The sequence below is a fragment of the Megalobrama amblycephala genome, linkage group LG2 (genome assembly GCF_018812025.1).
Source record: "Megalobrama amblycephala isolate DHTTF-2021 linkage group LG2, ASM1881202v1, whole genome shotgun sequence".
Classification (NCBI taxonomy): Eukaryota; Metazoa; Chordata; class Actinopteri; order Cypriniformes; family Xenocyprididae; genus Megalobrama; species Megalobrama amblycephala.
In genome coordinates this window covers 56,628,313-56,650,568 of record NC_063045.1, presented here as the reverse complement: position 1 = coordinate 56,650,568, position 22,256 = coordinate 56,628,313, and the positions used below count along the sequence as shown (strand labels likewise).

The window sequence follows — 22,256 nt, the reverse complement described above, 5'->3', positions numbered from 1 at the left end:
TCTTATGGAAGCTCAAACGTACTGCGTAAAGCAAGTAACCTTGCTGGTTGTTGCGCGCTGAGCTGAGCTTCCATTTACCGAAATTAAATGTTGAAAACACTGTTCGCTGATGATTGTTTTTATATGAATAAAAGCTGAAATTAAATCTGTTCATCATATAAAGTGATCGTGTCTCTTCAGAAGACTTGAATTAAACTGCTTGATTCACATGGATTTCTTTTACGATCTCTTTATGAACGTTTTAAAGCGTCAGAGTTTTGGGTGAATAGGCTTTCTTTCAATGGAGGGACAGAAATCTCTCAGATTTCATTAAAAATATTTTCATTTGTGTTTTGAAGATGAATGGAAGTCTTATGGATTTGAGTAATTGAAGACAGAATTTACATTTTTTTGGTGAACTAACCCTTTAAGTCTTTGGGTCTTACAAATGGAGAATTATAAAGATAGACAGAAATGGAAAGTACTCAACAAATCCATTCGGATGACCTCATTCTCAATGTGTCTGTAAATGAGCTTAAAACTATGCAGATATAATCGGAAACGACTAGATTTTTACATTTTCTGAGTTGCTTGCTCATTCAAAAGTCACCTCCTCAAAGCAAAGCTGTTCTATTGCTTTGCGGTTGATTTGGGTGGTTGCTGTTAATAACTTGTATGTATTTTCTGTTACAAATAACCACATACAACATTCCTTTTTAAAACTTCCTGGAATTTTTTTTTGGATACAACATACAGCGGATTGAGGTATAATGTAATTGGTTGTATGCCAGAGTCAATAAACCCCACAGAGAAGTGGTCAGTTCATCTCCCTGTGGACTGAACTTTTACAGGCTCAGCATTTGCATTCTCTTGTGTTTATGGCCTTCCTCTTAGGACTATGCCAACTTTTGGCTGTGCATGGGCAATGCTTTAAAATGAACACAACATAACTTCAACTAAAACAACAATTCCCCTGTAATTTTTCTGTTATATCATGAAGACTTCAAAATAAGACATATTGTCTTTTGCACACAGAAGTGACGCAAGTACCAAAACATCTCAAGAATGTCATATTCTACCCTTTGGTCAGAGAATCAGCTGTCTTGATGACATAAGACCAGTATGTTGGATCTAGTCTCACAGAGCCAGACTTTTGGCATCAAGCGTTGTCCACAGTGTATTCTGGCCAAAAACCGGCCACTTCTAGTTTAAAGCTTCATCATAAATATACTAAATATAGGCTAAACTTTCCCTTATGCATTCTATATTTTAATACAGTCATAATGTTGAAAAACAATGTATGCTTTACATGCCATTTTGAAGAGTCTGAAAAAGCCTTATAAAGAACAGAAGAAATATGTGGAATATATAGACTTCATAAAAAGAATTTCTGTCTGACCAAAACTAATACATACTGAAATATCAAACACAGCTGTAAAGCTGAGACTATGTTGGATCACATAAACAGATATGTGATCACTGGGCAACCTGTCTTATTGTATGTTCATAGTGGAATTATTCTGCATTCAACCTTGAGCGATGATTATGTTATGTTTTGTAGATAGCCTACCTCTCAAACATTTGCTGAAAGAACACTTTGTCATGGGGAAACTGGCTGGGTGAAAATTTCCTTCTAAAGCTAAAAATGTCTTAAGGTGGAAAAGAGAACGTACTAATGGTGCCAGAACGTTGCAAGAGACCATTAAAAGAAATCACCAAAAATAGATTTGCGACCTTATCTTTATGCAATGAAGATATTCAAGAGTGCTTTCACTAAATGAAGGGCATGGGCATATTACAAATTATGTTTTAAGATTTTTGACCAAATTAGGTTGCATGTTTTCCAAATTCTATCAAAAGGAAAAGTTCAACATTATGTCCACCACACGCAATCCTTTATTCATTTTGACCATATCTGGTAACATGCAGAGAGGACATTTATTTGGCTTCAGATGATTATATGATGAGAAAAGTGTTTATGAAAGATATTAAATAATTACAGAAAATATATATAAGTAAACACATTATACTTAAAGGGATAGTTTTTTTTTCTTCATACTGAGGAAGTCAATGGGGTCCATCAACTGTTTGGTTACCAGCATTCTTCAAAATATCTTTTGTGTTTAAAGGGTTAGTTCACCCAAAAATGAAAATTCTGTCATTTATTACTCACCCTCATGCCGTTCCACACCCATAAGACCGTTCATCTTCAGAACACAAATGAAGATATTTTAGTTGAAATTCGATGGCTCCGTGAGGCCTCCATAGGGAGCAATGACACTTCCTCTCTCAAGATCCATAAAGGTACTAAAAACATATTTAAATCGGTTCATGTGAGTACAGTGGTTCAATATTAATATTATAAAGTGACGAGAATATTTTTGGTGCTCCAAAAAAACCAAAATAACATCTTATATAGTGATGGCCGATTTCAAAACACTGCTTCAGGAAGCATCGGAGCATAATGAATCAGCGTGTCGAATCAGCTGTTCGGAGCGCCAAAGTCACATGATTTCAGCAGTTTAACACACGACCCGAATCATGATTTGATACGCTGATTCATAATGCTCCGAAGCCTCCTGAAGCAGTGAATGCAGGCCTCACGGAGCCATCGGATTTCAACTAAAATATCTTAATTTGTGTTCCGAAGATTAACAAAGGTCTTGACATGAGGGTGAGTAATAATGACATTATTTTCATTTCTGGGTGAACTAACCCTTTAATAGAACAAAGAAACTCATACAGAACAACTTGAGGGTGAGTAAATGATGACAGAATATTTTCGGTTGAACTATCCATTTAAAGTCACAGTTCACAAAGCAATAAAAATTCTATCATTTACTCATCCTAATGTCCTTCCAAACCTGCATTTCTTTCTTCTGTGGAGCAAAAAAAAAAAAAAAAAACTTTAAAAACTTGGAACATGGACTGACAACAAATCTGAATAATGAAGGCGACATGTTCTCCTCAAAAGTAGGCCTATGTGATGATTTCTGTCCTACTACTGACAAGAAACATTATTTTATACTGTTTAGTAAAGCAGGTCTATAAGAAATACAATATTTTTAATACATTTTACAAAGTGTACATATATATATATATATATATATATATATATATATATATACACACACACACACACACACACTTTATTAAAAGTATTAAAACTCTATACATATTAATATTCTTGATGACGCACAGCGTCTCTGTCAGCACCCTCTCTCTTTTACTGTCCGTGAACGCGCGTGTGTTTTCCCGCGGGTTCTGCCTTGTTCTGTGACGTGTGTGAAAATCTGCGAGCAGTTCTGAGGCTGGAGCCCACCAAAGATCATTCAGCAGGACGCACAGCTCTGCTCCACAAGGTAAGAGCCTATCACTACACATCCCTTCTTCATTTAGACTTCATTTTGCCTGTTTTTAGCGACGCATCAGTGCCGTCCATACGGATAAAACACCTGTAGAACAGAACAGATGTTCATGTTAGTGACCGTCTGCATAGTCTTTACATTCATAAACGTCTATTAAGTTACATGGTTTTAGCCTATCATATGTTATTTTGGAAATACGCTTAAACTTTTACGTAAATCGCAAAAGCTTGCAAATATGTTTGTTCTAACAAGAGACAACGCTCAAAAATACATTAAAATGCAATGTACACAAAACATTACTTGAATACATCTCTTTTCATATGTTTTAATGGTTAAAAAAGTTGTCTGTGATGAAACTGTCTGCAGAATGTGCTAAAGAAAAAAATTCAAAATGTTTAAAATATAAGTATAAATACTTTGAAATAAGCTTTATTTCTTAAAAACAGTAAAGCTAAATACTACCCTAAAATATTAATGCATTGAGCCAGTTTGCTGTCATGTTACAAGAATCAAATATTCCAAATGTATTTTGAGTAAATCAATTTTGTTATATATAAAATGTTTTTTTTTTTTTTTAAAGCAAACATTTAAATCAGCCAATGTAAACTTATTTTTCAATATTATTTACAGATGAACCTTTTTTTTTTTCAGTATTATTATGATTTGGCAATCTTTTGAGGTTGAATCATAGCTGTAATTGCATTCATAATGGCTACATCTCTGTCTCAATCTCTCCCTCAAAACCATTTGTTTTATCTTCATGTCTTCCTAAAGCTGTTTAGTGGTTTACCAGCAGTTGAGTCAATTCATGAATCCTCCCATTAACATTAACACAAACAACTTCCCCTTGTTATTTCTCAATGAATTATGAGACAGCCTGGCTCCAAAGAGACCAACAAGTGTAGCCCACATTCTGCAGAGTGAAAAGCTTGCTTGTTGAGTCCATGCATTGACAGAATGTTCTTACGAGGCAAAATAGGCACATACAGAGGGTCCACTTCAATACAGGCAAAAGTGCTAAGAAGGAACAGATGGTTAAACAAATATTAGGGGCCAAGAGTGTGTAAAAGTATAAATTAATAATGCCTGGCTTTATTTGACACATGAATGAAGCACTCTGTATTGCATGGAGGGCAGAGTTTGCCATCTATCGGTTTGGAGCAACCTTAAAACTTGAGCTTCAGTGAGCCACTATGGTGACACTTTGCCCAATTTTCTTACCCCAGTTATATATAGACAGACCTGGAGCTGAAACAACACCTCATGAAAAGAAGCTAAATACAAAAGCACTCTCATACATTCATGTCATTTATGACATTCTAATAGTGTACAAGTGTATACAAATGCAACTGCATAGTTTCCTTTCAGTCTGTCTGGTCTTTAAGGTGGTAACACCATTGCTTCAGCAGACACTAGGGTTCTTTAAGTAAAGCTTGTTGGCATAATGCATGTTTGCTATTTAGCGGTGGTTAATCAGATCTGTCTGGAAGCTGTTTGGCTGCAGATCTCAAGGTCATGTCGCCAGCTTTCTCAAAGATACGTCTAGTGGTCTGTGATCGCCATGGTTGAACTCCGACCTTTTTCTCACATGGTTGCCAGAGCACATTAAACCAGCCGATTTTCCAAGTGACCTTTCGTCCTTATTCTCCACAGTGCAGTGATGTAGAGGAGGGTGGCCTGGGGTAATGCAATTAATTTCACCCCTGGTCTCCTCCAGGTTAATGTCTTGCATCACTTCAGAGTCTGTTTTATCTCATTAAACATTGTTCATTTCATGCTTAGACCAGTGTTGTTAATCAGATTTGAATAAAACTATCAATGTGTTTTTGTCCATAGAGATCTATTCAGTGGTTATTTGCTTCAACTTAGGTTTAGCAAAGAACATCTTGTTATGAAGAACCATTTTTCATTGTATTGGGATCTTGAGTTGCTATGCTCTTTGGACATAATAATCTTGTTTTAACTTACAAAGATTCTCCTATGGCATCAAGCTATAAAACTGAAGGATTGTTGCCTTTCATAAGGGCAGATGACATCAGGCACTCTGTGGCCCTGTTTACACCTGGTATTAAGGTGCATTTTGGTCAATCGGACCAAAGTGGACGATGCTAAATACAGGTGTAAATGGGGTCTAAAAGGTTTTGAGCTCGTTTGACCACTTCCATAGTTGAAAACACATTCGACTGGATTGCTTTCGTAGTGTAAACGCTCATGTGGTCGAATGCTTTTGAACAGCCACAAAACACCACCTACTCTCCACCTACTGACCTAATGCATAAACATTATGAGAAGTGCACTAGCCATACAGGATTTAAACTTTGTTGGCTGGAGACTCAAGTTTGGCTTGAAGACGAAAAATGTACCATATACCATGTTCTTTCACCATTCCTGATTTCTAACATACTCACCACGTTAGGTCGGTCTTGCGGCTGTCAGAGCAGAAACGAAAGCTGCTGCTCTCTGTATGTTTTTCCGTTGTCTCCGGTCGTGTTCATAAGTAAATTATGCTAGATTATTTTGTCAATTAACACCAAGTATAAATAGGAATGTGTCTCCCTCATCTACTTGTGATCCAATCGACCAAAAGGCATCTTAATTCTAGATGTAAACAGGGGCTAAAATACAGGAATACATGCCTTTTGATACTGGACTGCAATACAACAGTATTAGTATACTATACTATCTGCTTAATGCTAACACTTTATTTTGATGGTCCCCAACAGACATTCGACTGACTATAAGTAACTTTGTAACTACATGTCAACTACTAACCCTAACCTAACAGTCTACTAATACTCTAATTAGAGTTAGTTGACATGTAGTTGCAAAGTTACTTAAAGTTAGTAGAATGTCTAAAGTGGAATATCAAAATAAAGTATAACCCAACACAGAGATTGAAACGTGCTATTTGGACTGAGACAATTGCAGACTGACCTTTGTTTAGGACACTTACAATTGCACATTTCAGTTGTAATGAATGTTTCAATATGCTTCATTTTAAACAGCCTATTGTTTAGAGTAACTAGATAGTATTTTCTCCTTTTGTTTTCTCTTCAGAATTTTTCATTTATGGTATCACTTTGGAGATGCGGATAGCAGGTCTAACTCTAGGGTGTGGTAGAGTATCCGGGTTGTCGAGGCAATGTGTGGATTGGTTGAAGATGCTGTAGAGAGACGGTTGTAGTTTATGCATCAGCACTGAGGACTCTTTGTGTGTGCTAAGGTGGTGCAAGGGTGACGTCAAAACCCACAGAACTCTAATGAGATGCCGGATGGAGGGGACTGGCATGAACTCACCCCATGTACAGCTAGGAGAAAATATTCTTTCTCAAACTAACAGTTTATTTGTGGTACGGAATATTTAGCTTTCAAATATATAGACATATCCAAGAGTAACAGGCTCAGTTTTTTGCCTACTAAGTAACTGGCTGTTGATTTCAAGAATGCTACCTGCTGCTGCCCAATCAAAAAGCCCATCTGCTGTCCACCAGTGACGCCTTACGATTCCATTTTTGGAGTCGGTATGAGCACCCCTGTTAACACGCCCAGGTAGTACCGCCAAGTCAAAGGCTCTTTATGCACTGAGCACAGAGCCCTTCCTCATGCTGGAGTCTATGAATAGGAGGTACATTGTCTTAAACGAACATGGAACATATAAGAGAACAGTAAGGAGCAGGTACAAGCGGAATGAACGGTTATAACACAACTGCCGTTTTTCCCCATTAAATTAATGAAACATGAATGAAACTGGAACTTTGCTTGAAAGATGCAGTATGCTTTTCCACTTAAAGTCTAATACTTTACAAAAAATGTTTAGAAATATAGCTACAAGCAGAAAATACTTAAAGGGATAGTTCGCCCAAAAATGAAAATTCTGTCATCACCCTCAGATTGTTCCAAATCTGTATGAACTTATTTCTTCTGCTGAACACAAAAGAAGATATTTTGAAGAATGTCAGTAACCAAACAGTTGATGCATGGGTACGGAGCCCAGGACATGACATGCAGGAAAAAAATAGTAGGCTAAATCGTGCACACAATTTATAAATTGAGAGAACGAAATAGTAAATCGTGAGCACGATTTAGTAAATCGAGGGAACAAAATAGTAAATCGTGCGCGCAATTTAATTTTTTTTTCTTGCATGTCATTTGCGGAGCTCCATAGATGTGCCCCATTGGCTTTCATACTATTTTTTTCCCATACTGTGGAAGTCAATGGAGTGACCTAGAAATGTTGAGACCACATGACCAGCTAAACACACCTGCAAATAGGATATTTCTAAAATGACAATAGTAACCAATAAAAGTTTGCGTGTTTCTGCATTATCAGCAATAGGTATAACGTCCAAGACCATAGTTGTATTAGACATTAAAAAAGTTGCTTAATTGGTTATTTGTGTTTATCCAACAAGATACTTGAAAGTAGAGGAGAATAATAATACAAAAAGTAATGCTGTAAAAATATATTGCTTAAATTGTTAGATTTTGTTAGCTATTGCATTAACTCATGTTCACAAATGAGACTCTATCGTAAAATGTTACGAGAAAATGTATTTCTTAGTCATTTGCCTCATATCACTAAATAGTTTTATATGTGGATCTTAGACACCCTCTTTGTATTATTCCAAACAGAGTGTCTCTTTATTGTTCATTATGAATGGCTGAACTGTTTTCCGACCTGTGCATAATGTTTCCTAAATAATGTGAAATATTCAAATATTTTAATAGACCCCATTTAATAAATCTATAACTCAGTACATAATACTCACCCTCATGGCATTCCAATTCCACTCATTCAGGTTTGGAACAACATGAGGATGAATAAATGATGAATGAATTAATTTTTTTTGTCTGGGTCAATTATTTATTTAATTCACAGAATGCAAATAAGGCTACAAACCATCTCCATGTGTAGTAATAAACTTTCATGACAAATATGCTGCATATGACACCTATAACTAATTGATTTGACTTACTAACAGAGTCCATGAAACAAATACAGTTTATTAAGTGCTTGCAGAGAGTGGAGGTCGAACACACGCCTGGCCCCTAGAGAAAACACATGGAAAGATTTTAAATGTTGTGACACGGCTCTTTAAGTTTTTGGGAGTGGTGCTTTGGATACCAAAGACTGCGTAATGGCCCGTCCAATTACACCGTCAATGGGGCCAGTCTTGGATATGTTAGTGCACTAAATCTCCAGAAGTGTCAGTGGGTCTTTCAGTACTGTTTAGAAATAAATATAGTTGATTTGTCTGGAAAATTAAATGAAAAAGGTGAAGCAAAAAATTCAATCCATGTTGCCTGAAAACCTCAAATCTATACAGTATTTAATTACAATTTTAAATGGTTAAGAGGGTTAGGAATTTCAAACAGAGTAAATCAGTTTGTTAGGAATACCTTAAAAAAAAAAACAACTCAATGTGGCTCTAATGCCAGGTTCAGACTGTGCAATATCACCCTGATTTTGGCACGATCCCTTTGATGTAGGGTGTCATGTTGATTCGTAAAAGAGAATGGATGTTGAGATGCAAGAATCAATCGTTTTTTTCTTGTATAGTGTGTCATAGTGGATAACAACCAATGCCACATCTGCGATGCTTCTCTACGTCACAACAGAAAGAGCATGTTTAATTTGTGACATTGACCAATAGGAGCACAGAAGCTCTTCCATACACAGCTTTCAAACATGGTGAAACGAAAGAGAGAAGAAGATATTGGTGCTGCTAGCTGGAATTATGCAATAGAGGAAAGGTTCGTGGAACTATGGCAACAATACTCCTGCCTTTATAATGTTTCCTCGAGGGACTACCATGAGTGAGAAAAGATAAATGCTGACGAACAATAGAAGAGGCGCCTGAGCAACCTGATGAGTACTGGAATTAGCATTAAGCTAACATGCCACTTCGGTTGCCATTGTTTGTTTACACAATTCCAACTTCTCGATGACATCATGCACATAAGTAAAGACGGCAAGTGATAATTGGTCAGGAAGCAACGTGTAGTCTGACATGTTTCTTGTCCATGACACGAAAAGAATTTAGGAGCCAAAAATCGCAAAATCGGACAGCAAAAATGTTGTGTAGTCTGAACCCAGCAAAAGTCAGATATCTTACACCGTGTCTACACCGGACACAACCGCAACCTGTTGCAAAGCATTTGTCCTTCATGTCAGTACGTCATAAATAGAAAGAGGCATCAGATTACTATTGGAGATTTGTCACTTGTGTCGCGCCACATCCAGTGTAGACAACATCAATGATCATAACTGGTTCTGTTGTCTTTTGTCACATGACGCCGCTCGCGTCTGGTGTAGACATGGTGTTACTTTAACTAAATGTATCTTAATGTTAGGACGTGGTGATTTCAATAACCATTTCATCACAAACGCTTGCAATGTTAATGCTGGTATTAAGTGGTCAAGCTTAAACTGCTTTTTCAGGACTTTAGTGTAAAACTGTCCTTAGTAACTAAAACAGGACGTTTAGGTAGACTGAGTGACAAACACTGAAAATAAGCCTGATTTCACTGTAAATGAGAGGTTTTAGGATTCCATTCATGCACTGTCATCGGTCTAATGTCTTGTGCAGAGAGATTGTGTGGCCTTCAAAGACAGCGACTTGTTTGAAGGGTGAAAACAGTCCTCTTACTGATGTTATGGAGATTAAGGGTTACAATATGCTTTGTAGAATCAAAGGTAAGCTTTAAACATGAGTCATTGAAATCACAGGTTTACACTGCATCTATTTATGTGTTGAACTGTTTCTGCATTCACCTGAAAATCACCACTGCCATCTGCTCAGGTTTACTGTGGACTCAGCAGGTTTACTGCCTTAGGCCATTCAAATATCTCTGTCTTTCCTGGCAAGAATAATTAACCCATTTAGCAAACACATTACAAACACGATCTTTATCTAACATGCTCATACATTCATCTCACATTGAAATTAGATCATACTCTCTATTGCTATCAGGTGTTATCAGGATTGCTAAAGGACATCTCTGTGCTCTAAGTTTAGATAACCGATTAAGATAATCCTAAGTTTAGATAATCCTGATATTATATTTTGCAGTGCTTTCTGAAAGAACACATTGCTTGAAATTAGGTTGACTAGCATAATGCAGGATCACTGAAAGTTACATTTGCTATATATGTTTGGCACTAAATGAACGTGAAAAAACACAACCACTATCACCTCATGGGATCTACTGCCAAATGAAAGGAAAGGAATAGCCCTCATAGTAATGTAAAGTGATCAACGACGACTACTCAATTCAATTATGTTTTGGCACATTAGGGAATGGGGTCAAAGGGGAATGAGGTTCTGGCCAAAAAGAATCCATAATCTCCCTGAGTTTTACAGCTGCTCAGAAACCAGAAGAAGTTGTTGAGGAGTGACATAATGAAATGCCCCCCAAGTCGTGTCGACCATTGTCCATTGTGTAGTCAAACTTTGTATACTGTCAACTTATGCGTTTAGTCTCCAAACCTGGACGTGTCTAGCAATATATTTTCTTGTACTAACAAAAGACTTTTATAACAAAGGTTCTAAGTAAAGACTATAAATATTTAGTTCTATTCAAATATGCAAATCTTTCTTATCTTTGAAATTGGGTTTTTTAGGAGCCAAACCCAATGCATTAAAAAGTACTATTTACATCAGGAAAGTTAATTTCAGAGCCCATGCTATCAAACATCACTTTAAAATGACACTAATAGACACATACTAAAAAGCCCAGTTAACTAAACACTTTACATCATTCGGTAAAAAGCATAACAAAAGAAGGGTTTGGATCTTTCAAAAGGGATTTCCAAATGAGGACTGGAAAGTTCTACAGAAACAATCTGGGACAATCTGTGCTCGAGTTAAACAAGCATGTTTGATCAGGACCTGTCCCAGACCTCAGATTGTTGACAAGTCATTTATTTTCTTCACAGAAAATAAGATCTAGCACTAAGACTTTGCAAGTGACCTGGTCAGGCAACTATTATACCTTAAGCATTATTACTGAAAAATTGGCATTGTTGTTTAACAACAAATGAAGCTGGCAATGCTTACTTTAGAGATCAGGATTTAATGTCAAGGTAGTAACAGCACCCTGGCTTAAACATACAAAAACAAGAGTAGTACAAGGTAAAGTATCAGAGTATTGAGTCACTGTTTAAACTGGACTGTCTTAAAGCCAATTCACCAATCAAATTTGTTTTCTGGAAGCAAGTGATTTCAACAACGAGGGACTTTTTCCCCCCAATTGCAGAATCAGTGCCTCTTCCCAGAAGATAAGTTCTCAAGTTGTGCAAGACTAAGATTCTTGTAATGCTTATGTGTATTAGCTGGTGGTCTGGCACAGTTTCTAAACCATTGCTGTTTTCTGATCAACTGCATTAAATGCGTTTAGGACGTTTACCCACATTTAAAAACTCAAGGCATGAATTGTTTTCCCTGTGCTTGACCTCACTGTATACAATGGAGTCTCACAAAGGAATGTGGTTGGTAACAGTGTCCTCTGTCAACAGCCCAGTTAGTGTGGATAAGAGTTAACGGCCTGTGTTTGGTTAACCGTCAGTCTGCAAAACAGAGCATGTTTGACAGTCGTTACACTAAAAAGGCCTTAGGGTCATTTGGGCGGGAACGAATTCTTTTAACCGTAACAGTTGTGCCATAAAATGGCCTCGTAGGGCAATTTAGCACAGCAGACCCATGTGGAGTCCTCCAAGCCCCTGCCTAATTCATTATATTACTTTTTTGAAACAATGCCTAGAGCTCCTTTGCACTGTATTTTGTCTTTTTGTTTTGCAACAGAGGACTTGGTATCCTTTGCCTGCACTGAACCCATATGATTTTACCTTGTCACAGTTGAGCAAGCTCACTGTACCATGGTAACTTATCTGTCACAGGAGAGGGCACTGCATCTGCGAGTCCTCACTGTTATCAGCGGTGGCTTCCTGGTATGCGTAATGACTGTTTGCAGGCTGGGTTTGGGGGGGTTGGCTACTCTGCAGAGCAGTTCTGCTGACTGCAGTAGAGAGGAACTACCTCAGTGCGTCAGCACTCTGAAATGAATGAAGAAAAAAAACGGATCAATCAGAGTGACTGCAGAGAGAGAGGAGTCTACACACTTTCTAACCCTGATCTGTTGTGTAGCTGTCCTCACATGCGCTAGTGACCGGGAGCACACACTCCATAAGATGGTAAGTCCTTTCTGAGCTTGTTGTCTGTAGGGAGACGATCTGTGTTAGAAGTGTGCCTGCAAAGTTTTGTGCTAGTTTGTGCCGTAGTGAGCATCTTGACTGCACTTTTCTCATACTTCAGTGCCTCTTAAGGTGAAGGGTACAGGAGGCAGTCCTGCAGCACTTGCAGTCGGATTGCACTAGTGTTAATTGGGATTTATGAATGCGTTAAAAGTTTAACGGTCCTAGTCATTTATTTCTGTAGCTGTCCTATTTGTGTGAGTGGCTTTCTGAGCGATGTGGTGAAAAGGACACTGTGTGCGCTTGGGTCTGCGTGACAGCACTGCACTGGGGAGTTACTGCAGATGGAAACGTGTATGAGATCTGGTGCAAGTCACAAAAAACTGAACTCTCTCACAAACTCCATAAAGCCTAATTATATAACTTTGAAGAATGTCTCCTGTATAATATTAAACTAGTTAGGATATACAGTAGATAAATGGTTTTGTAAAATGCACACTGTCTGACTGCCCTTATTCCTGTGTTCTCTATGTAGTGAAGTACCTCCCAACCCCCCCCCGGTGCTATAAATCAAGATGACCTTCCTGCTTTTTTTCCTCTTGGTCCTCTCCGAGAGCCGAGCTGACAACTTTGATGAGGCTTACAGTGACCTGGAGCACTACAGGACCATATACATCTCAGGTAAGTGATGGAAAATGGTGTGTATGTGTGTGAAAGTAAATTGTAGAAAGAGAGTGTACAGAGATAGAGAGGGGGTTGTACTGCCCATCCCCTAAATGGTGTTCCCCTCGGGCATTTCTTAACAGTGGCACTCACCGTAATTATCTCATTGGGTGTTGGGCTCATTGGGCTTAGGTGATTTGAAACCCTCTGGCTCCCATCACAGAACGCAAAGTGGCTGGAATTACTTACTACAAGTGTTAAATAATTGATAAGCTCCATATTTACTCATGCTGAGATCTGATTATAGTATTATCAGCCTCCCCGTCTGGGTATGCAAAATAACCAAGACTGGTTTGTGAGAACAACAATACATTAAGTATTAATAAGTATAAAAACACCATAATGTGTCCTAACCAGGAAAAATGCAACATTTTGACCTAAAAAGCCACATCAAATGCACAACATGACTTGGTAGCTTAGGTTTAATTTCTTTTTTTCTATTTTGAATCATGCACAGTAGCCACCAGTGAAATCACATTTGTTCAAAAATCTGAAATCCTGTGAGACTTTTCAACAGTTTTAAAGATAGAAACTTGTTGCATTGCACCTGGTTAGGACACTGTGCCAGTGCCTGTACTCAATGTTTGGTTGACGTTTTGACAGAAGCATTCCCTTAGCAGAAGCTGAATTCTTCTGCAGTTCAGCTGTAGTGTCTGTTTGCTGACTCGATAACTTGCAGGTTTTCAACAGATTCATCAGGGTGTTGTTGAGAACTTGTTTGTGACAGTCCAAGTCTAACTCAGATCCTTATCTGACCCACGTGTTCATGGGGAAGAGTACGGGAGAGTTATTTTGACATATAAATCCCTCTAACATTTATTTAAAAATGAAAACATTTGTTTTACCTTGGACGACAATTCTCCAATCATATCTTCAGCAAATCATAAATATGTCTTTCACCACTTTTCAACCATTATGAGAATCAGATTTGTCAAGCTTATCATACAGTGTAACCCTCCTCTAAACTCTAAATAGGTACAATAGATACAAAAGTGCAATAATTTAGTTTTGGGATTATGGATTTAAGAAAAAACTGGCCAACATTATAATTATATGTGCACCAAAATGGTTGCAAGAGTAGCAACACCTACTGGAGTGTCTTCATTGGAAGAGCGTGCACAGTTTCTGTCATAAACACGTAGGGGAATTTCATTACTAAGAAATGTAGCAAACATGATGATTCATGTATTTGCATAACCACAACAGCCTGTAGCAATAAGACAAGGACAGATTCATGCCATCATTTTTGTGAAACGCCTTAAGTTATTGACACTAACCAATGCAACAGGGACAAACAAATCAGAGCCATGGCTATTAAATCAGTTGCAATCTGCATTATTATTGTGTCTATTTCTTTACTTCTTTGAATGAACATCTGAATATCTCATTCTTTGATTTTTAGAAAATGGACCCAAACTCTCAGTGGACACAGCTCAACCCAAAGTAATCTCACAACGTGGAGGTAACGCCACACTGACATGCAAGTTCAACCGGGATCCCTCGTCTGCACCAAATCCCAAACTGAGGATTAAATGGACTAAACTGACTTCAGACTATCTAAAGGAAATCGATGTTTTCGTAGCAATGGGCTTCCACAAAAAGAGCTATGGTCAATTCCATGGCCGCGTGCACCTTCAGGCTGCCAGCGAGAATGATGCCTCACTGGTTATCACCGAGATCACTCTAGAGGATTATGGGAAATATAAGTGTGAAGTCATCGATGGCTTGGAGGATGATACAGCAGTTGTATCCCTTGACCTGCAAGGTAAAACATGGATTTAGGATATCTTGCTGGTTTTTATGTTGGATTTATTTTATCTTGCTGGTTTTTCCTACACAATCTCAAGGAAATGTCCCTCTAGCAACATTTAGTCATGCAACACCAGGTCATTTGGGAAGTTTTAATTTTGTTTCTGAAGTCTTACCTTCAAGAAAAGATGATGGGATCTTTTAGATGCTGGTGTAGTAGTTTCACTACCATGTTTTAAAACTGGATTAACTAGCAAGATTTACTGGGTCAAACAATTTCATCAGCCAAGCTTTGCTTGTGAACTATTTAGACCAGCACCAAACAATAATCTTTCCTAAAACCATATTTTTTTTTAGATATCTTTGATAGCAGTCAATTGATTGTGTTAATGCAAGTATCAAACTTTACCATTACCAAAATTGTTTTCTATCTACATTGTGTACATCTGCATTTTCTAACACGATAACCTCCGAAGGTTTTAAGTGAGCCTCTGAAATTGCCACATTTTGGTGGTGCATGGAAAAATGTTGCTAAAGTGACATTACCATTGTGAGACTGGGCTTGAATTTTTTGGAATATTACACACAATTCTATAAACAGTTTATGCAACATTCTTGGGTGTTCCTCAAGCCAATTAGCTATGAGAAAGCATTGTGCTGACTCTCTTCACACTGTGTGCCATGTAAACGCTATTCAATAGTCTTATAATGCAGACTAGAACAAGTTTTAAATCTGGACCATCAGCAAGATCCTGACACAAGAGCTATCAGTGCCAAATAATGGGACATTTATTTGGTCCTTGCTCTCTGCATTCTTGGCATCAGTTCAGTTGCATGCAATAAATCAAAATTTTAATTCACTTTAGATGGTGCATTGGTAAAAACATAGATTTAGCAATCAGGAATTTGATTGCCAGATTACATACATTATTCTCTAATCAGGAAGCATTTTTAAGCACTTATATTATGAAATGATGCAATTTCATACCTTTTCTGGTCTTCGGCTTTCTACAGGCATTGTGTTTCCGTATTTTCCTCGACTGGGTCGTTACAACCTGAACTTCCCTGATGCTGAGAAAGCTTGCAGAGACCAAGATGCCATTGTGGCATCTTTCGACCAGCTGTACGATGCCTGGAGAGACGGGTTGGATTGGTGCAATGCAGGGTGGCTCAGTGACGGATCGGTGCAATACCCCATCACCAAACCCAGAGAGCCATGTGGAGGCAAAAACACCATTCCCGGTGTGAGGAATTATGGGATGCGTGACAAGCAAAAAGAAAGATATGATGTCTTCTGTTTCACCTCTAACTACAAAGGTTTGTCCTTTCCAGCTGTTTGCTAAAAGACATTTGAAATAGGCTAGCAACTGTAATGCAATTGATGTGATACATAATGCATGAGTTCACCCATGCAAAGAATCTCTAATGCAAATTATTTGACTGTAACCAGCTTTGAGAATAAACTCATTTCCCTTTTCTTTTCTCCAGGACGTTTCTATTATTTGATACACCCTTCCAAGCTTACGTATAACGAGGCAGTGCAGGCATGTCAAAAGGATGGCGCTCAGATTGCCAAAGTCGGTCAGATGTACGCAGCATGGAAGCTGCTGGGCTACGACCGCTGCGACGCAGGCTGGCTGGCAGACGGCAGTGTACGGTACCCGATCTCAAAACCACGCAGGCGCTGCAGTCCCACAGAGGCCGCCGTACGCTTCTCTGGATTCCCAGACAAGAAGCACAAACTCTACGGCGTCTACTGCTACAAGAGTAACAACTGAGTGTACAAACTATATAACTCACGAACTAAGTGTAATAATGTAAGGCATTAGTTCGAGTGCATTAAAACTGTGACAAAGTCTCTAGATACTGTAATACAGAAGGATTTATAGATAAAGTAAGTAACTGATGTTTGTTTGAAGGAAAGATTCTGTAGGGTTAGGCACCTCAGGCGCCCTCTTCCCTCAAAATCAAGACTTCATTACAAGATGGCAACAGGACAGGAATAGAATTCATAGGATGCCACAGAAATTATAGCTAATTATAGCTACAGCAGTGCTGAAGGAAGAAATATTTGGCGAGATTGAGGTAGAAATTCACACTGTGCTCTTCCATTTAGCATGCAGTAGCTTGAGGGATGTTCTAGATCTGAATGACAGAAAGGCTTAAATACTTTGAACTGATACCTTTGAGCACTTAGTTTGTCATTCAAGAACATCATTTCCCATATAAATAGCATGATGGAAAATACTGTATATTTTCTGCTGATTGGAAAACAAATTCAACGAAAGTGCTAAACACCATACAGAACCCTTATGGCACAATTAACGCAATTTTTCCTTTTGCCATCCTTACAGGGTGCTATATTGTATTATTTTCTATAAACATACCTTTTTAAATTTTGTTCAAAAACATTTTATGTGTGGACCAAACCATGTTGAGTCATAGGTCACATTAAGAAACAAAACATTGTTCTGTGATTTTTTTTAAACTGTTGAAATATACAAGTAGAGTGTTTATAAATGTATGTTAATTATCTTTTTCTTGAAATAATGCGTTTATAAGATGTCTCCCCTACGTCACAAAAAATTTAGAGCTTCAATGTATCGACCTCATCACTGTCAAACATTTTTTGTGTGTCCAGGACAATGAAGAAATTTGACATAATAACAAAACCATTGTGTTTTAAAAGTAAATATGTTTTTTTTTCCTAAAGATTGTTTTTAGTATTTCTGTTTTGTTCTATTTCAGACCTGATGTGATCAATTCATGAAACCGTAGAAAACCTATCTTTAAACATAGCCCATAGCAATGGTGCCAAATGTTAATACAAATTAGTTTGATAGAGGAAGTCGTGTGAAAGAAAGCACACGACCCAGATTTTAGCCGATGTGATGAGTAGTCTATGCATGTTACCGTTTACAAATAGCAAGTCTGAGGTGGTCAAAAAGATGACAGTGCTAATGACCATGTTGTGTTACTTAGTAAAATAAAAACAGCACAATGAAATTTATTTTCTATTCTAGAAAAAATAGACCTTGCAGGTAAAGGTTTACTCAGAGATGATGCAAAAAAATAATGGCACAACAAAAAAAGTGCATAGTTAGCATGCTGCATTCAGTCTTTACTTGTCTGTGAAGTAGTAGACCTTCAGAAAAAATGTCAAGCCAAGGCATTTGGAAACAAACCATTAAAACCGACTGCCAAGCTAGGACAAAAACAACTTAATGATGTTTTATTCTTGCCATCATTACTATTAGGGTCAACACAGCCAGTTTAGACCTGAAGGTCATATTAGATGCTACACTAAATTACCAGCTCCACAAAAAAGAAAAGCAGTTCTAAAATAAGTTTCAAAATAATTGCATATGTATTCACATTCATTCATTATTCATTTTGTTTTGACTCTGGCAACTGTACATGTGCCTTGTTTACAAGATTTCAGAATCAATTTTAGAACTGGATGCTTAGACATTTTCCACCCATGTTTTGTGTACATAAAGTAATTAAACGGATGATTTGACTGTATCAATGTGAAAAAAAACATTGACCCCAAAAATAAACAATCAGTCAAATACATATTTGGTTTGGTTGTTTTCTACTCTGCCAAAATACAAAAGAAGAGTAAAGAAAAGAAAAGAAAAAAATGTCAAGGAAGAGAAATCGCAAATATTTCATTATATTTGTTTTGCCAGTTCTCTCACATATTTTTTCATCTCCACTGATTGGCTCAAAAATACAAAATAATAATAAAAAAATAATTAAATATCCTTAAAGGTCCCGTTCTTCGTGATCCCATGTTTCAAACTTTAGTTAGTGTGTAATGTTGTTGTTAGAGTATAAATAAAATCTGTAAAATTTTAAAGCTCAAAGTTCAATGCCAAGCGAGATATTTTATTTAACAGAAGTCGCCTACATCGAACGGCCAGTTTGGACTACATCCCTCTACTTCCTTCTTTAATGATGTCACTAAAACAGTTTTTTGACTAACCTCCGCCCACAGGAATACACAAAAAAAGGGGGCGTGGTCTTGTTGCGCTCCCACGGAGAAGAGCAAGAGTTGCGTTTGTAGAGTGTGTTTGTCGCCATGTCGTCGAAACGCTGTTATTCTCATCCCGCAGTCCAATCACCAGGTCTGATTCTGGCTCAAATTGATAGGGTAAAATTAAAGACATGTTTACAATAACACTGAGCGCGTGCATCTCCACGTTATGGTAAGAGGCGTGACCTTTCCGGGCAAGGTTCGCTAAGCTGCTGTCGAATCACAACACAGGAACCGCTGGCACAATCAGAACTCGTTACGTATTTCTGAAGGAGGGACTTCATAGAACAAGGAAGTCATCAGCCCGTTTTTATGACAGTGGAAACAGCGGTATACAGATAAGTAAATTATGTGAAAAATACTGTTTTTTTTTACACGCGAAACATGAACACGTTATATTGCACACTATAAACACAATCAAAGCTTCAAAAAAACACGAAAAACTGGACCTTTAAAGGATTAGTTCACTTTGAAATGAAAATTAGCCCAAGTTTTACTCACCCTCAAGCCATCCTAGGTGTATATGACTTTCTTCTTTCTGATGAACACAATAACAGAAATGTTAATAAATATCCTGACGCATCCGAGCTTTATAATGGCAGTGATAGGGATCAATGAGTATGAGCTGAAAAAAGAGCTTCCATCCACATCCATACATCATAAATATGTACTCCCCACTTCTCCGGGGGGTTAATAAAGGCCTTCTGAATCGAAGCGATGCGTTTGTGTAAAAAAAATCCATATTTAACAAGTTAAGAAGTAAAATATCTAGCTTCCACACGAGCCACCTTCGGTATTCAATGTACGCAGAAAGTGTAAAACTCTTGCAGTTCACAAAGCTTACGCTTCGTCCTACAGCCTATATTCAACTTACGGAAAAAAATGGAACTGACGTGACGCCAGTTTACACTTTCTTCGTAACTTCAATACGGAAGGTGGAAGCTACATACTTTACTTCATAACTTGTTTAAATATGGATATTTTTTTTACACAAACGCATTGCTTTGCTTCAGAAGGCCTTTACTACCCCCCCGGAGCCATGTGGAGTACGTTTATAATGGATAGATGTGGACGGAAGCAATTTCTTCAGCTCATACTCATTGATCCTTATCACTGCCATTATAGAGCTCAGAAAAGTCAGGATATTTATTAATATTTCTGTGATTATGTTAATAAGAAATAAGAAAGTCATATACACCTAGGATGGCTTGAGGGTGAGAAATGCTTGGGCTAATTTTCATTTTAAAAAATGAATCCTTTAAGAATTAAAAGTTCAAGAACATATTGCAGGGAGGAGGTTGGTCTCTCAAAAGTGTTATATTTTAAACATTATTTGAACCAGCAAAATTTGACAATGGTGTCACAAACATTGCCGACAATAGCACATAGGCTACAGTAAGACAGCCTAAAGGCTAACAGACATAGACTAATGCCACAAAACTATATTTTTTATGGGTCTTTAACTAAATATAGTTATTTCAGAGCAAGTGTCAATTAAACTGAAACCATCTTAGCTTCTTCTGGTCTAAACACATTTGCTTGCCAAAGTCTCTCAGACAAAAAAACACACTAAGCTTGACTTTTTTTATATGATAAAGAGCATCGAACATTGTTCAGTGCTAACAACCACGTCCTTACCGTGTCAACGTTATCAAGTTGGTTAAAGCGTCCAGTAGAAAAATGTCAAAACGGAGCAGCTGTCTGTTCATTCCTGTCACACACCAACTTCATGATGGCGCGGGAAAATCTCCTTTACCGTTACATCGCCCTCCTTTGGTCAACATCAGCCACTACAACAACTTTCTATCAGAATTAATTTTTTCTGAAATGCAATCAAACACACGGTTCAAACGTGTTCATAATATACTAATAGCGCTTTATTCAAAATCTCACAGTTCATTCATTGTTATATGTATCTTCAGCAATAAATTAAACTTCTATGGCTTCATGTAACATTTGTAATAATGTTTGACAAAAATGCTAGTTCATTCAACCACACATACAGTATTCATATTTTCAAATTTTACCATGACATTCATTTAAAAAAGTAAAAATGGTTATATTACAAACCCACATATAAAAAAAAAAAAAAAACTGCCTAAAATATATATTTTGATGCCATATGAGAATATGATTATGAGAGTGTACAATAGTTTGGTGTTATCAGAGTAATCCTCACAACTAGAAAGGATGCTGCCGCGGAAGATGTTGATGAAGATTTGCTTTCCAGTCATGAGTTGCAGTCCTTTCAGCATTGTCCTCCAGCCTCGTGACATCCCTTTTGAACCCCCCCTCACCACAATGTTAAACAATATAATGCCTATTGTTCTTTTACTCTTCGTACTGTAATTGTTCTGTTTATGCTCTGCTCGTACCATAGTGCTCTTTTATTTAGCCAGAGAGAACAGGAAATCCAGTTCTTTGTAAGCAAAAGTTACGGATTGGAAAAAAAAACAAAAAAAAAACAGTCACCATTCACAGCTGTTTTTACTTGTTCATTATCTCTACTATATACATTTCAACCAGAGACCCCCTCCCCATGTCAAAACATTAAGACATTATTACAATATGCATAGTCAAAGATAAAGTACACTCTCAGTGGGTGGATGATGGTGTTTTTTTGCAGTCCCTCAGGGTAATTCACTTCGGCTCTAAAACATTCATCAGGCACATAGTTTGGTTTCGCCCCTTTAGACTGAAGACCTTCTCTGTGGATGTGAAGCATCTGTAGGTCAGGATGGAGATCAGTGTATGGGGTCATCAGTTGTTTTTGACCAGCGATGACGGTACTGCGACTCACTGTAGCGTCTCTTACTGTTGTTGTAATAGTTATTGTTTTGATATTTGTGTGCATACGTCTTCTGGTAGGTAGATGCTGCAGATTAAAAGGAAAAGATATGTTAACTTAAAAGGGTAGTTTACCCAAAAAAGAAAATTCTGTCATTATTTACTCGCCTTTATTTCCAAACACATATGACTCTTTCTTACATGGAACTCAAAGGAAAATGAGTGAGACATTCATTTGAACTGAATTTTTTTGTTTTTTAATAATTTTGACTTAAATCTCTTTTTTTTCCCCACCTCACAAAAAATGCTTTTGTATGACTTCAGAAGACCTGGAATGCACTTTTTGACATTTTAAAATCTGGACAGATTAAAGTAATTTTCAATAATAAAAAATCATTAAAAATGGTTTCCATTAACT

At 37.5% G+C, this 22,256-nt stretch overlaps 2 protein-coding genes across 3 annotated transcripts in view; one reads left to right on the top strand and one right to left on the bottom strand.

Moving 5' to 3' along the window:
* The first annotated feature begins 3,204 nt into the window (after positions 1–3,204).
* On the top strand, positions 3,205–18,588 carry hapln1b (hyaluronan and proteoglycan link protein 1b). Of its 2 annotated transcripts, none has more exons than XM_048181105.1 (5): positions 3,205–3,341; positions 13,076–13,221; positions 14,666–15,028; positions 16,027–16,329; positions 16,501–18,588. In XM_048181105.1, the coding sequence occupies exons 2-5, from the start codon at positions 13,116–13,118 to the stop codon at positions 16,788–16,790; spliced, it is 1,062 nt and encodes a 353-aa protein (XP_048037062.1). In that variant the 5' UTR covers positions 3,205–3,341; positions 13,076–13,115; the 3' UTR covers positions 16,791–18,588. The 2 variants fall into 2 exon arrangements, with proteins under 2 accessions (XP_048037062.1, XP_048037061.1); XM_048181104.1 differs by lacking the exon at positions 3,205–3,341 and adding an exon at positions 12,353–12,540.
* Positions 18,589–20,906: 2,318 nt separating this feature from the next.
* Positions 20,907–22,256, bottom strand: part of vcanb (versican b) — a 33,496-nt gene continuing 32,146 nt past the window's right edge. The window contains exon 15 of the mRNA XM_048181097.1: positions 20,907–21,926. Coding sequence (XP_048037054.1) covers positions 21,796–21,926 — 131 coding nt within the window. The 3' untranslated portion in view covers positions 20,907–21,795. The remainder of the gene's footprint in view (positions 21,927–22,256) is intronic.

What these genes read in the sequence shown, in the direction of transcription:
- hapln1b (XM_048181105.1), top strand. Translation starts at nt 13,116, where the DNA reads ATGACCTTCCTGCTTTTTTTCCTCTTGGTCCTCTCCGAGAGCCGAGCT. An exon ending in CAGGACCATATACATCTCAG is followed by an intron (nt 13,222 to 14,665) that starts GTAAGTGATGGA and finishes TTTGATTTTTAG; the next exon opens with AAAATGGACCCAAACTCTCA. An exon ending in TTTCACCTCTAACTACAAAG is followed by an intron (nt 16,330 to 16,500) that starts GTTTGTCCTTTC and finishes TCTTTTCTCCAG; the next exon opens with GACGTTTCTATTATTTGATA.